Here is a 16,481-nt window from a genome sequence, read left to right on the forward strand (position 1 = left end):
AAACATTTGCTGATAATAAATCATACTTTCATGACCCCCACATTCAATGGCAAGATCCTGTATGGCATTGTGAACTAAAATTTAAGAAGCTGGGACCTCTAAGACCTTGGATAAGTTATATAATCTCTTGGTAATTCAGTTTCATCATCTAGAAAAAGAGGGAAGTTGGACTAGATAGTGTTTGAAGTCCCTCCTGCCTCTACATCTATGATCCCATGACACTGATGGAGTTTAAGAAGTGACTTATCCAAAGTTATTCAAGCAATTAGCAAAGCTATGGTGTTACCATAGGGCTGACTCTAAAATTCATGTTATTTCTCCTATACCGAGGAAATAAATAGTTCTTAAGTTATAGAGAAAATATGAGTTAATTTAGTTATGAGAATGTGAGAATGTTTTTAGTAGAAAGTCCTGCAACTCTGTTCCTTCCTTCCTCTTTAGAATTGAAGATCACTCAATGAGGAGACATAACCGCACAGAGGTGAGTGAATTTTTTTTTCAAGGATTCTCCAGTTTCCAGGAGCATCAGATCACACTCTTTGTAGTCTTCCTGGCCCTGTACATTTTTACCTTGGCTGGCAATGTCATTATTGTGATAATCATACGAATTGACAGTCATTTGCATACACCTATGTACTTCTTTTTGAGCATGCTATCTACTTCTGAGACCTTGTACTCATTGGTCATTATCCCACAAATGTTGTCTAGCCTTGTATCCAGGGATATGTCCATTTCCCTGGCAGGCTGTGCTACTCAAATGTTCTTTTTTGTCACCTTTGCCATCAATAACTGTTTCCTGCTCACAGCAATGGGATATGATCGCTATGTGGCCATCTGCAATCCACTGAGGTATACAGTCATCATGAATAGGAAGGTGTGTGCCCTACTGATATGGGTGGCATTTAGCATTGGTCTTATTGTAGCAGTGACACAAGTGACATCTGTATTTAGGCTACCTTTCTGTGGTGTAGAAGTGGCCCACTTTTTCTGTGATATCCGTCCTGTGATGAAACTCTCCTGTATTGATACTACCATCAATGAGATCTTAACTCTAATAATCAGTGTCTTGGTGCTTCTGGTGCCTATGGGCTTGGTCTTTATCTCCTACGTCCTCATCATCTCCACCATTCTTAAAATTGCCTCTGCTGAAGGTCGGCAAAAGGCCTTTGCCACATGTGCTTCTCATCTCACCGTGGTCATTGTCCACTATGGCTGTGCTGCCATTGCATATCTGAAACCTAAGTCAGAGAACACCAGAGACCAGGACCAACTGATTTCAGTGACTTATACTGTCATCACCCCACTGCTAAATCCTGTTGTGTACAGCCTAAGGAACAAAGAGGTGAAGGATGCTTTGCTCCGAGTTTTTGGTAAAAAACAACCCTAATTTTAACTGCAATTATCATGAAGCACTTAACCATTACACTATATATAAAAAGCAAGAGCAATACTTAAGTGTTGCTGTTCAAATTTAGGTTCATGGATTGTGCTCTAACATTAAGAGGATATTTTTTGGAAGAAAAAACATATTCAATCTCAATCAATGGTAGGGGGGAAGGAGAGGGAGATTCTTTGATGGAAGAATTTACCTCTGGAAGAGAACCAGATAAAAGAAGGTATGAGGCTATGATTGTGGTTTTTGCAGCGATAAAAATATGAGCATACAAGGGAACAATGAAAAATGAGATAAGACTAAGAAATGATGCAGGAATATGTTCTTTTCAAATTCCTCAAATTTCTTCGTGACACTCTGATGAGTTGGCAAATCTTAAGGATGATGATCCTCATACACTTTTTTCCCACTTTCCTTCAACTGTAGAAGGATGGATGGGAAGGGGGCAATAGAGCTTGTTAGCACCAAGTGCTCTATCCTCTGAGAGAGGCCCAATGAAACCTTCTCTAACAAACATTTCTTAGCAAAAAAATATAAGAGAAATATATTTCCTCTTCATATCTGCCCTCTTCTAACCTAGATCCAAACTATATTTTCAGAGATGTCAGTAACACTGGTCAAGTGGTTATAAAAGTGAACTAGTATGGCAAAAAATGAGGGTTCTAAGATTGCCCAGGGAGGGTGGGATACAGAATTAGAATGATTTGTGGTAAAAGTTAAGGAACAGAGATAAAAATTTTGGGAAGTTTGGGGTTTTTTTATTCTTTGGAAAGGAAATTGAATCAAGGGGGAAAGGGGAAAGGGAGCTAAGAAAGGAAATATAAAGCTCAGAGAGAAATAAAGACAGAGAGAGAGGAAGAGAAACAGAGAGATGGAGAGAGAGAGAGAAAGAAGGAGGGATGGAAAGGAAGGGAGAGAAAGGGAAAGAGAGAAAGAAAGAGAGAGAGAGAGAGAGAGAGAGAGAGAGAGAGAGAGAGAGAGAGAGCGCTAATGATGTTATGGTAGTTATGGCAGGGGAAAAGAGGATATACAATTATTTTACATTTTGAGGGACTAATCCTCCAACCATCTGGTGTATAATACTAGGAAGTCCTCAACCCCAGTTGAAGGAGAAATAAAATATAACTACCTACATGTGGATATGATAAAGAGGGTGATTTTATCCACTTCTGTAACAACTTGTTGTCCTTAGATTAAAAAACAAACATACAGCTTTGTCTAAAAGGGCTTCTTTCACAATTGTAAAATAATCTGAACATTTTTTATTGTCTCCTATCACTGAACAGAAAATATTTGTTCATAATAAATTTTGCCAGTTGAATTCCAAATACTCTCTTTTTCTCCCTTGGCTGATCCTCCCTCCCCTCTCTCAATCCATCCTTTTTCTGTGAAGTGCTTTGCTTATCTATTCTAAGTTGCTACACAATGTTGCTGATTCACTGTGTACTCTAAATGGGCCTGAAATGTCATAAAAAAAACAAATTTTACTCTAGGAAATTGAAGCTGCTATTCAACAAGAACAGTATTCCATGACATGCTAATAAATTTATTTTTTTTAAATTTGGCTTCCAATTTTTGACCCATAGTTATCAGATCCACCCCCTCCTAGGTAGTACTATCTCTCTCAACTGAAATAATTCCCCAATAGCCAGAGTGAGGAACCACTAAGTTCTCAGTGAGGGTAACAGTTCAAATAATTTGAGGTTTTTCCCCTCTCTTGGGAGGAATTACTCAAAATAATTCATTCTTCTTATTATAACATTTATTACTCAAATTTCCTGCTATGTCTGTCTGAATATGAGGTTTAATCTTACATACAGAACATAGTCTTTCGTCTCATTTCGATTCTGCCCATCCAGGAAACATTCAAACGGAACCTGCTTACAGTATTCATTTTTTTCTGAGAAATATTTGCAAAGATCTCCAGTCTTTCTAATAAAGAATAGGGCCTTACTAACTCCACCATATCTGGTCCCAATTTTAAAATGATCTTGAACCTCCACAGGCTTTCCATTCCTTTGGCTTTTCCTGAGCTCAGTGATGCAATATAACACAGTTCAACAATCATTTACTAAGTGTCTGCTATGTGCAGATTACTGAGTTGGGCACTATGAGAGATCCATACTTCAGAAAAGACATGACTCCTGATAGACCTTGAATTTTAGCATGGAAATGCTAGAACATGAACACAGATGAAATTAATGGATAATATTCCTTAGTGCATGCAAATAGAGATGCAAAACAAGATTTATGTGAGATTTAAGGGTGAAAATTCTTATGACTGAGGCTATTTCATAAAAAGTACAGAAACATGAGCTAGGGACAACTTTGAATGACATCATTCCCCACCCAAAACAAAACACCATCTTTAAGGTTTTTTTAAGTTGAATCTTTCATTTGAATATATGTAGTAAAGTTGAAGACTTTGTCAGAGTCTAGGGAGGCACAAAATGAAGGTCTCCCATGACTTCTTCAGATTCAACATTAATATCAAGTAGGCTTTAGCAACATTTGAGATGATTTAAAAATTCTAATTTTGGCCTACTCAGGTTCACAGAAGACTTGAAGGAAAATCATTTCAAGCTGCTGAACACTGGTTTGGATTCTTATGATTGAAAGGATGCTAACAACAATTAGCACTATAAATCTCACATTCAATATTATATTCCAACTTACTAAGCCTATATTGGGGGAAAAGGGGAGGGGGAAAATAAAGTCAGATATTCACACTGCCCCTTATCCTTTACTCCCCTTAATATACTTGCCAAAAAAGTGAGCTTTGTGTAAAAAATGATAGATATTCTGAGTTCTCAAAACAGAATGGGTGGAGAATGCTTCCAGTGGCTCTGGAAGCATGGATGGGTAGAAAAGAAAAAAAGAAAAGTCAATAAGAAAAGTTGATAGGAAGAAAATTTATTTATAAGTGTCTATTTTGTGCCAGTCACTATACTTAAATTCATTATAAATATCATCCCATTTGTTCTTCACAACAGTATTATGAATGCTATAATTATCCCCAGTCTATAGATGAGAAAACTGAAGCAAACAGAAGCTAAGTAGTTTACCCAGGGTCACATAGCTAGTACATGTTGGGTTGAATTCGAACTCAGGCCTTTCTGATTGGAGATGTAACAGTCTATCTGCTGAACCACCCTAGCTATCTCAATATTCCAGTCAATGGACAGAAAAATATGGGCTTTATAGAAACATGGACTCTGAAATACAGAGGTTAAGTTAAGAAGTGCTGCTATCTACTTAATGTGACTGAAGCTACCAAGAATGCACATGAGTACTAGTAATCATCAAATGACTCAGGAAACAGCCAATCGAAAGTATAATCTATAGAAATGGGAATCATACCTCTAATGAATCTTTTGGAAAGAAAAGGCTTAATTATAATAGTTTAATTAATCATTCAATTCAACAAACTTTAAGTATTCATTTATTATGTGATAGGCACTGAAGGCAATGCTTGTAGGGAGCTTAGAGTCTAATTAGGGATAAATGATGAGTACATATACAAGAATTATACAGAATAAAATGTGATAATACCGAAGAAGAGCTATGAAAAGAGGTATGAGAAATTTGAGGAAAGAGAGTTTATTTTCACCCGCTGACATGCTGAGGACTTCACAAAGGAGCTAATTTTTTAGTGGAACACTGAAAGACATCAATAGATGGAAATATTGGAGAGAAGCATATATTCAAAATTTGGGGGTCAGTAGGGACCAAGTAATAGAGACAAGAGGGGATAAAATGAGAAAGGGAAAGTAAAAGCAGTTCTTTTTGTTTGTTTGTATGATATGTCAAAAGTAGCAAGCAATAAGGCTAAATAAATTAGAAGTTCTTAAATGACAGATGAGGAAATTTAGACTCCAGACTAGTGATGATTCTCACTATATCTGAGAAAAGTGAAATGGGATATAAAAATTTCTCAGTACAATTCAAATGTTAGAGATTATTTATTGGGTACATGTATTTGATCACTAGAAAGGTAAATGACAGAATTTTATGGAGATAAACATAGTATTGCAAAAAGAGCACTAGAATTAGAATAAAAATTAGAATCAGAAGACCTGACTCTTCTTTTCTCGTGGATTAGCCATACAATCATAGGAAAGTTATTTAATTAGCCTCAGTGTCCTCATTCATAAAATGGAGGTTACTAATACTTATACTTTGCATCTTGTAGACAAGGTGGGTACAGCCACTACCATCTCCAGTAGTTAGAGTTAGTCATGACCATTTCCCACCCCCTCAACTGCCATTGCCTCCCTGACCATATCAGTCCAGAAGCAAGGAAGATAACCAGGAAGAATAGTATAAATATGTAATAGTATGTGTGCATGTATACATGTATGTATACATGTGCATATGCATATATATGCATCTATTCATATAGATGCACAAATATGTATATGAATAATAATGGGATAAAATATATTGTGATTTATTTTAAATATATTTAAATTATATTTCACATGAAAGATCATTTATATAATTATAATATGTGATGCAACACATTATATATCATATCAATTATATATCCTACATCTAATTATATGTTATAAGAATATGCAATATTATTTCATTCAAATAAATTATTATATTTAATATGCATAAGTAGCATTTAATTTGGTAGCGTATTTTATATAAGACATGCATGACCTGCTGTAGAGGGCTAAGAACAAGCAGATCTCCTAAAATGCTACACAGGGGTTAACATACTCTCTATGCAGCTGAGGATTGATGTGCAGCAGGTTTACCACTCTTCTGCAACCAAAGTTGAGAATAGGACATGTTGACCAATTAGATCAAACAAGTGCTGCTAGCACAAAGATGTAATAAATCTGGGAATTACCTATGTGAATATGTAAGCATCAGGAAAACATATTTGATATAAATCCAATATAACTTTGATGATGAATTCATGGAACAGGAACAAGGCACCACAAACTAGACAATTTATGATTATGCTGTGGTACACAGATTGTTATTGCTAGTTACCATTTAATATTACTGTCTAGCTACAATGTAACAATGGAATATACATAATGTAACTTAGAGACATCTGGTGTTATTGCAATACTAGCATAAAGAGTATACAAACCCTTACTCTAGGATCAATAAATGAACTTCATTAGTTGAAGTGTCCATCTGTCCTGCATCATACTTTCTCCTCGATGAGGCCCTTGAGCTGCTCTCAAGTGGCATCCAAACAGAGACGTGAACATAGATCTACACTGAAGCAGAGAAGCATTGAGAAGGACAAGGTACCCCTAATTATTCAAGATTCCGGAGCAACAAAAGATAAGAAGGGCAACAGGAAAGCATAAAAATCAACCTACCTATTGGAGGTAGAAAAGGAGCTATAGTTTCATTAAAGCCTTAGGCTGAATTGAATTTCACAATGGGACAATCTCAATCAGCAAAAAAAAAGAAAAAAAGAAAAAAAAAAAGCTGTATTTAAAAATGTTTTAAAAGGTAGTTAAAGAAAGGGGGCTACTGTTAACTAAAGATCAATTAAAAGTATTCATGGAATGCATAGCGAAGTCCTGCCCCTATAACTTTTTCCAGCCTTATACATGGCTTATCTGCAACATTTAATTTATATAAACACAAATATATAGAACATTTTATATTTTATATGCTATATAATGCATTTTATATATTGTATATCACATAGTATATGTTGTACATAGAGTATATTGTATATATTTTATAGTAATATTTAATTTATTATATCACATATGATATAAAATTATGCTTTCACAATGATTGATTTTTTTCATCACATCTTACCTATAATATATTTAATATTTATATGACCTATAAAATTATATTAATTATATTAATTTGTATAGATTATATAATAATTAATGTTTCCTATATATATGTGTGTATATATATATATATATATGTAACACACATATATATATATGTAACCCTGTATAGAAACATATATAATGTATCAACCTGGTTAAGTCAATTATTACTCTGCCACATGTCATATATAATGAATGAAATAACTGTTAAAATATAAGAATAATTCTAATATAGCTATATCATATGTATATTCTATAAAGATAATATTTATAGGCTATATTTATGCAATTATAAATTACATATTATAATTAATAAATTATAAAATACTTAGTGCCTTTGTTCTTTAGTGCTTGGGAATCTATCCAAAGGGCTCATCTCTTCATGGGGACTGGTACTATTATATGGACTGGTCCTTTCCCACTCCACTATCCAATCCTTCAGGGCCCAACTGGAACTACCCTGAGGGAAAAGGTCCTTCCCTTCACTGACCATTTTGAGGCCTTCCTGTTCCATTTTACTACCACTACCTATATACTGTGTATGCAACTAGATCTCCCAAGGTCAATAACTACCGCTCTGCTACCCAACTCTATTCTGGTATCAACTCTGGTCACAAAGGCATAGAGAAGGATAGGGGAACCTCTCCACTCCTCTGCAGTCAGTCCTGCCATCCCTCACTGGAGACTTTAGTACTAGGATGAACATGCTAGTAAGAGAGAGCAAAATAAATAGAATATATTTATATGTGATATAGTATAGTATACATATTTTATGTAAAAAACACCTTTTATATTTGACATATGTAAAATAATCATATTTACATATTGAATGTGGAATGTAGATTAAATTATTTTCATAGTATAATATATAAGATAAACATGCTGTATTAGATATGATATATTTATGTACATATAGTGAGTATAACTTACATGTGTATATTAAATTCTAAAAATTATATTATTTTATGCAAATATATTATATAATATATTCATTTTAAGAGATTATATAATATAATCTAGTTTATAACATGTATATACTATAATCCATCCATGATTTATTATATCATGTTATATGTCATAGAGTTGGATATCACATCAATTTTATATTTCAGTTTTCTATCTATAATTCTATTCTGTAGGAATACATGATACAGGCTATATCATCTATATCATATTGACATATTATAAGTATGCAATTCATTCATATATAATATACTATTTTATATAATATACACTGTATGGCACTGTATATATAAAAATATTATTGCATATCAGTTAACTAATATATCTTATGTCATTGTGATATATCATATTTTAAATATATAATTTAAATCTGTAATTTATACTTATGTGTGTTACAGGATTCTATAATTACATGTATTATATAATTAATTATGCTATCACATATTGCCTATGATATAGAATTATATTTATATTATATATAATAATTCAGATAATACTACACATAATTGAATACATATAAACATTTATAATATTATAATTCTTAAGCTGTGTAACATAATGTGCAACATGTAATATGCAATATATTATACATTTCATAACCATCATCATAATAAATTTCCACTGATGCAAAATAAATTACATTTATTATTTAATAATAGATTTTTAGTATTATAATATGTACATAGTATAGTATATGTAAATACATTGTATATTTTATGTTCTATTTATATAATTGAAACTATATTTTTTAATTATAAAAAGTTGGAATATCAAGAGGAAACATCTTCTCATGGGCACTTATATCATTCAGATGATTTCTCAGTCCCCCCATGCCACCCCCATGAGGGCAGAGGGGAGTCTTCCCCTCCTTCAATCAGGGCCTTGTTATTCCATTTGACCAGGGTTGTCCATCTCTCACTGTTCTCATTGCAGACTTCATAGGCGTTCCTTTCCTGCAATCAAAATCACCAGTCACCTGGATGGCCAATACCAGCAAACGTGAGGCAGGTACCCCTTTCCCACTGGGATCCACTACTCTACTCACCACCAAGACTCCACAGGTTTGATGCCACTGTTTACACGCCTGAGTTTATAAACTATATCATACATTATATAAAACATTTATATATCATATAGCATATAACAATATATAATTTACTATATTATCACAAACACTGCCTGGCACCTTTTATGTCCCTAAGCCAAGACCACCCAGAATCAGCAATCTCCCAGCTCTCGGCACCAGCTAGAACCAACAGCTGCCCATAAGGCAGATGGCTTGCTGCACCCCAAGATCCCTGCCTCCAAAGACTTAAAGATATTTGTAAAGACCTCAGCACACCTCAGATGTGCAAGCTGTTTCCTATGCTCCAAACAATTCCAGACTAAGGATGACAATTCTAGCCAACAAAAATAGCTTAAATGTAATATATTCATAAAATTTTATATATATATATATAATTTATGTAACCAAACTCATTATATGTATTATAATTATATATGATAACATTCTGATGTTAATATGTATAATATATGCATTTATTTAATATGTATAATATTATTGTATAATATATAGACTATATCATTCATAATCATATCACATGATGTTACTGTTCAGTTATTTCTGATTTTTTATGACCCCATTTGGAGTTTTCTTTGCAAAAATAGTGGAGTGCTTTGCCATTTCCTTCTCCATATCACTTTACAGAAGAAAAACTGAAGCAAACAACTTGCCAGAGTCACCTAGCTAGCAAGTGTTTTAAGACCAGATTTGAACTCAGAAAGAGAAGTCTCTCTGACTTCAGGTCTGGCACTCTGTCCACTGTAACACTTAGCTATAATATATATGTAATAAAATTGAGATTTGAGATATATTCATTATATATAATTTATTAGTGTATTCATATTAAAGTATAAGAAATATACTGTCATATATTAATAGTATATTGTATATAATACTACTTATGTGTGTTCTATCTATAATTATATATTTAAGGCACATTTATAGAACATATATTTAATTAACATAATACACATTATTTTCTATGATTTATCTGATATACTACATGTATTATGATATACTGTATACAAATATAATATATGCAATATTATATATAATTTAATGTATTTTATACTATATGTTAGAGATTATATATTTCTAATAAATTTTGTTATATCATTGTTTTGTTTTATATAACAATTAAATATAATTTTTATCACATATAATATTAGATATTTATATTTTTTAAACGTTAACTCATGAAATAATGGATAGAGTACTGAGCCTAGAGCCAGGAAGACTTGGATTTTAATCTAGCCTTAGACACTTAAGCATGAAACCTGGGGCAAATTTTAACCTCTCAGTGTCTCACTTTCCTCATTTATTAAATGGAAATAATAGCACTGAGGTTCAAATAAGATGATATTTGTAAAGAGCCTGATACATTGCCTGGCACATAGTATGCTAGCTATCATCATCACAGGTTAGTCAAGAGGAAAATACTTTCTAAATTGTAAAACACTTAATGTGCTAGATAATGGGTTAGTGTAGCACCATTTTATTAGACTCTGATGTTATTCTAGAGAGCAATTGTGAACATTCTGCTCATTTGGCAAAAATAGTCATCTATAAGTTAATTGAAGTCTGATTTTGATTAGATTTTTGTGAATTTAATTCATGGGAGTCAATTCACCATAATCTGACCAACTTGTGAGAAGCTAGGTAGTTCTAGATGGCACAGTGAATAGAATGTCCTACTTGGAGACAGGAAAACCTGAAATCCAGCCTCAAACACTTATAAGCCATGTGACTGTGGGTATGTCATTTAACCCCTTTCTGCCTCAGTTTCCTCATTTATAAAATGGAAGTAAATAAAGCATCTATCTTAAAGTATTGGTGTAAGGATAAAATGAGATAATATCTCTAAATCACCTGTAAACCATGAAGTGTTTTATAAATATTAACTATTATTATTGCTCAAAGGACATTTTTTTAAATCCATCATTATATGTAAGAAATTGCTTCAGAAACTACCAGATTAGGAGGATGGATGGGGATAGTTACAAAGAAATTTATGATTATGTAATACTTCTCAAGAAGTTCATAGTTTTGTTTGAAAGATAAAACAAAATCCTGAAAAGCCAACTACCAATATAGTTAAATTGTATCAATTAAATAACCTCTATTAAACATTTATTATGCTTTAGGTGCTGTGCTAAGCATTTGGGATACATGTTAAGACAAAAACAATCCCTCTCCTCAAAGAGATGATGTTCTAGAAGGATGTAAAATACTAAAAATATGAAATATACACCTAGAATCAATGGAAAGTAACCCAAGAAGGCAATGCTTTAGCATCTTGGGTGAGGAGAGGAGTGAACAAGACAGGAAAGGACTCCTGAAGAAGAAGATGGGATTTGAACTGAGCTGGAAGTGAGGACGGAGATCATTCCAGTCAGGGGAAGAAAGCCTGGAAGTGGAAATTGTAGTTTCATGTGTGTTGAACAGCAAGTAGAAAAACAGTAGAGGAGAGCAACATGTGAGAAGCTTGGAAAGACAGGAAGTAGCCATGTTAGGAAGTTTGTCTGGAATCTGTAGTCATCCCTTGGAATACTCCCTCAAATGGTATAGCCAGAAAACCTATCTACTCAGTGTAATCTTGTTTCTTTTTTGTCCATGTCTGAACTATAAAATCCTTCATACATGGCTTTCTTCTAGGTCTCAACATCCCCTGGGTATTAGTAACACATAAAAGCTGTACATTTTGTTAAGTCATTTCAATCATGCCCAATTTTTTGTGTCTTTGTGGCAAAGATACTGGAATGGTTTGCCATTTCCTTCTCCAGTCCATTTTATAAATGAAGAACTAAGGCAAATAGGGGGAAATGACTTGTATAGGTCTAGTACCTATACACAGCTAGTAAGTGAGAACATATTTAACCTCATAAAGTTGAGTTTTCCTGATTCCAAGAATAATGCTCAATCCATAGCATCACCTAGCTGCCCATACATTTTGTCTTATTTACTGTTTCTTATGCTCACAATTTTCTATCAAGATCCCATATAATACTTTTTTTTATTAGTATTCTAAGGTAACATTGCTTTTGGCTATTGTGTCCCTCCTTTTGAAAAGGAAACTGTTTCTCCTGGGAAGCTTTTGGATAGCTCCTCTTGGATTTTTACTAGTTAAACTTCTATAGGTAATTTGTACTGATTTCTCTTTTATCCACTTCCCATTTCTAGTGTTTAAATAAGTCAGGTAAGACTACTTAATTATTATGTAAAATGACTTCTTAACCTTTAATTTTTCTGTTTATTTAGTGCTGACTTCAACTTTTGCTTTTACAAGTTGTGATCCGACTGCATTGAGGCAGCTGATTCAAGAATAACCTTCACATCATTATCCTATCATTTTCTGTCTATTAAAACAGCCAACATTTTTTGTACAATACTTATTATGTGTAGAGCCTGCCAACATTTATTTTAGAAGAAAGTTATTCCAGTATGTGTAGAGGTAAGATTGATGAGGGGTTTACAAACCTGTGAATTTTCTCATTTCTTAATCCAGAACTATATTTTTTAAAATATTTTATAAGGTGCTTCTTTATATTCACCTTTGCATTGAAGTTGCCTAGTTCTAATATATATACAAATACACACACACACACACACAGAGAGAGAGAGAGATTTGATCCAGAAAATCTTGTTGACTTTTTCATAGAATTCCCATACCTCTAGATCCTCTAAAACAGGTGTTGGCATATAAGTTGCAATTCTTTTCATGAACATTTTTTTTCTTGTTTATGTTCATCTTAGCACCATAAGGTTAGGAGATAAAGCACTATATTAATTGACAATTGTTGTAGCCTTTGAGTATGCAATGCAATGAACTCTACCAACTCCTTTATTTGCTTCTCTAAGTAGAATCTATGTCATCAATACATTTAGCCACAACTTCATTATGTCTTCTGGTTTTATTTTTATATCAGTATTATAGGGCTCAGTTTCTTCATTAATATTTCAACTCTCAGAATCACAAACTCTAATAGCTGGAAAGGACTTCAGTGTTCATCTATACCAATCTCTACCTGCATAAAAATCCTCTCTATTACACATCCACCATTGACAGGTTCTCAGTAGGAGAGTCATGTAATTGGAGTGGTACATTGAAAAAGATTAATTAGACAACAGTGTGTAGCAAGAATTGGAAGGAAAACAGACTGCAGGCTAGGAAACTGGGAGAAAAATAACAAGACTACATATAGTTGTTGAGACATGAGTGTATAAAATTTCTGAAAATTAAAAAAAGAAAAATAATATATAACTGCAAGGAGGTCATAACTAAGAAGATATATTCAAATATAGCAAAATATTTATAGCATCACTTTTTGTTGTAGCAAAGGACTGGAAACAAAATAGATACCCATCAATTGGGAAATGTTTACAAATTGTGGTACATGAATATAATGGAATATTACTTTAAGAAATAATGGACACAATAGTACAGAGAGGCTTGGAAAGACATGAACTGAATCAAAATGAAGTAAACAGAGTCCAGAAAACAATACACAATGGCCACAACAATGTAAATAGAAAAAAAAACAATCACAAAACAATCAAAAATGAATATGGAGAAAAGATATGAAAAGACAACACATACATATACACACACACACACACACACACACACACACACAGTTTTGCAGAGATAGGAGGTCCCATGGATATGGAACATTGTAAATATTTTCAGACTTTTTCAAAATATTGATCAGTTTTACTGATTTTTTTTTCTTTTCCCCTTTTTTGTGTTTTTTAAAAGTATAATTTATTATCTTGTTTAGCTCCCTGGGGAAATTCATGTGAGATGAAAACAAAAGATAACAAAATATTTTTAAAAAGAAAAAAATGAATGAAACATTGCAGAGCTTCATAAATTAGATCTACAAATACTCAAAGGGTGTCAGTCTAGCTATCTATATTGAATTAGACTAGTTCTAGTTTCAGATTAAGATATCCATAATTTTTTTTATTCTTTCTAAAATTTAATTAACTTATCTACAAAAATCTGAATCCAGAATGAAAAAAAAAGTGAAGGAAAGCCAGCTGGATTGTCTTGGATAATTTACACAGTTCTGGTAATGATTACAAGCATCTCCTAGAAACAATGGCCATCTTCTTAGCATTGACATTTTTCTGTTGCTGAGATATGAATGAGATTCAGGAAGGGCAGCACAATGTTCTGCTGTTTACTATCGACATAACCCTGGACAGTCACACGAACTGGACCTCAGTTTCCTCATCTATAAAAATGGAGGAGATAGAATTTGACTAGATGATAATAGAAGTCCTTTAAATCTCTAAATATCTGATCTTATAAGTTTATAATTTGAAGAATTAAAGTTGAATGTAACCAAAAGAAGAACAGAGTCTCATAGTAGGAATGAGCAGGCTGCAACTCATAACCTAACAAGAATTTTGCAGAAAAGGCATAAATGATTGTATTGGCTAAACAATAAAGACAGTGGATTGATCAGGAAACAAGCATGGGGAGGAAACAATAGATAAGTCTAACGTTCCAGGAGTATCTATGTCAGCTGAAGAAATCTAGAATAGGAGTTGGCAAACTACAGCCAGAGGACCAAATCTCCCTTGCCACCTAAATTTGCAGTATCCTAAAGCTAAGAACATTTTTTACATTTTTATTTATTTAAATTTATTACATGTATGATTTAAAGGAAGACTTGTAGCATGATAGTCTGATCCTCTAAACTCTGTGGGTAAGTATTTTAAGGAAAGATTTGTACAGGGTGAGAAAAAATTAATGGATTGTAATCTGCTTCATTGGGAAAAGTGGCCACATCAGAGAAATCACTGATCCACTAAGGTATAAAAACTTCAACATATTGAAAAATAAGGCTTTTTTGATGACAGATGGGAATAAGTATAAGAAGAGGGGAAGAATATATGAGTATGGACCTATATTTGAAGTGAAATTGAAATGTATAGAATATTTTCTGTTTACTATTACAAATCAAAAGTCGCTTAATCACCTTAGGAAAATAAAAAATGCATTATGGATACCTTGGTTTGTGATAAAATTATAAGGTTTGAAATATTGTTGTTGTTAGTAGTGATGGTAGTGTTCCTCCTTCATTCTCAAAGAGGAATGTGTTATCAGGAGAGTGACGTCTTGGCTTACAAGTGAATTGTATTTAAGTGAGGCAGAGATGTATGAAATCACAGCCTCACTCTTTCTTATTATGAGTTTTTACAAGTCCAGTGACAAAATGACTGATGATGGTTAGTCAATATGGATTATAATGGCACCAAACCGCTCCAGTATCTCTGCCAAGAAAATCCCAAATGGGATCATGAAAAGCCTGACATAACCAAAAAATAATTGAACAAAAACAATTGTGTATTTAGAAAACAACTGCATACTTTCCAAGTAAATTCATTTTAAATGGTTTTAATTTTCTTTATAAAAGAACAATACAGGCTATTGAACTTTTTAGTCAGCCAATCAATAGTGATAATAAGTCAGCTTTACCACTGAGAGTCCAGGTTACTAAAGGGATGCCAGGATTTAAGTAAATGGACAGTGGTCCATTTAGTCCCTTCTCTCTTCTTTCATAATAACATGGGGTGGCAGACCAGTTCTGTGTCAAATATCCATCTATGAATTAACCTTCAATATAGACTACTGATCAGGGCCTACCCTAGCTGCAGAAGCCGCTGTTAATGCAACAGGGAGCTTCTAGGTACAAAGCTCAGTGCTTAGCCAACAATCATTTCAGAACTGAGCAATGAATGAGATAACAGGCTAAGAAAGAGAAGCACTAAAATAACCCTCAATCCCAGAAGCTTGATATATAGAGAGAAGCTATCAGTTTGGAGGAATGAAGAAGTATAAGGCTATAATTACAATGACAAATGCCAAAAAGTAAAGACATTTGAAATTAGTCAGTCAGAGGTCTTATCTATACAGATCCAATAGGGAATAAAAAGGAAGGAAACATTTATTAAGTTTCTATGTTCTGCTAAGCACTTCACAAATATTCTCTCATTTGATCATCTCAATGATTCTGGGAAGTAGATGCTTCTTTTATTCATATTTTATAGTTGAGGAAACAGAGGCAGACAGTGATTAAGTGACTTTCCCAGGGCCACACATCTAATAAGTGGCTGAGGCTAGATTTGTCTTCAGACCCAGTCCTCTATCTACCGTACTAATTAGCTGTCTAATATTTATACATGAAAAATACTGAGTTTACAAAAAATGTGTATAGAGATGGGAACT

At 33.3% G+C, this 16,481-nt stretch overlaps 1 protein-coding gene across 1 annotated transcript in view; it reads left to right on the top strand.

The window, feature by feature from the left end:
• Positions 1-457: 457 nt before the first annotated feature.
• Positions 458-16,481, top strand: part of LOC100915618 (putative olfactory receptor 10J6) — a 113,911-nt gene continuing 97,887 nt past the window's right edge. Inside the window, exon 1 of the mRNA XM_031966836.1 lies at positions 458-967. Coding sequence (XP_031822696.1) covers positions 458-967 — 510 coding nt within the window. The remainder of the gene's footprint in view (positions 968-16,481) is intronic.

This window comes from Sarcophilus harrisii, chromosome 4 (genome assembly GCF_902635505.1).
Source record: "Sarcophilus harrisii chromosome 4, mSarHar1.11, whole genome shotgun sequence".
NCBI classification, from domain to species: domain Eukaryota; kingdom Metazoa; phylum Chordata; class Mammalia; order Dasyuromorphia; family Dasyuridae; genus Sarcophilus; species Sarcophilus harrisii.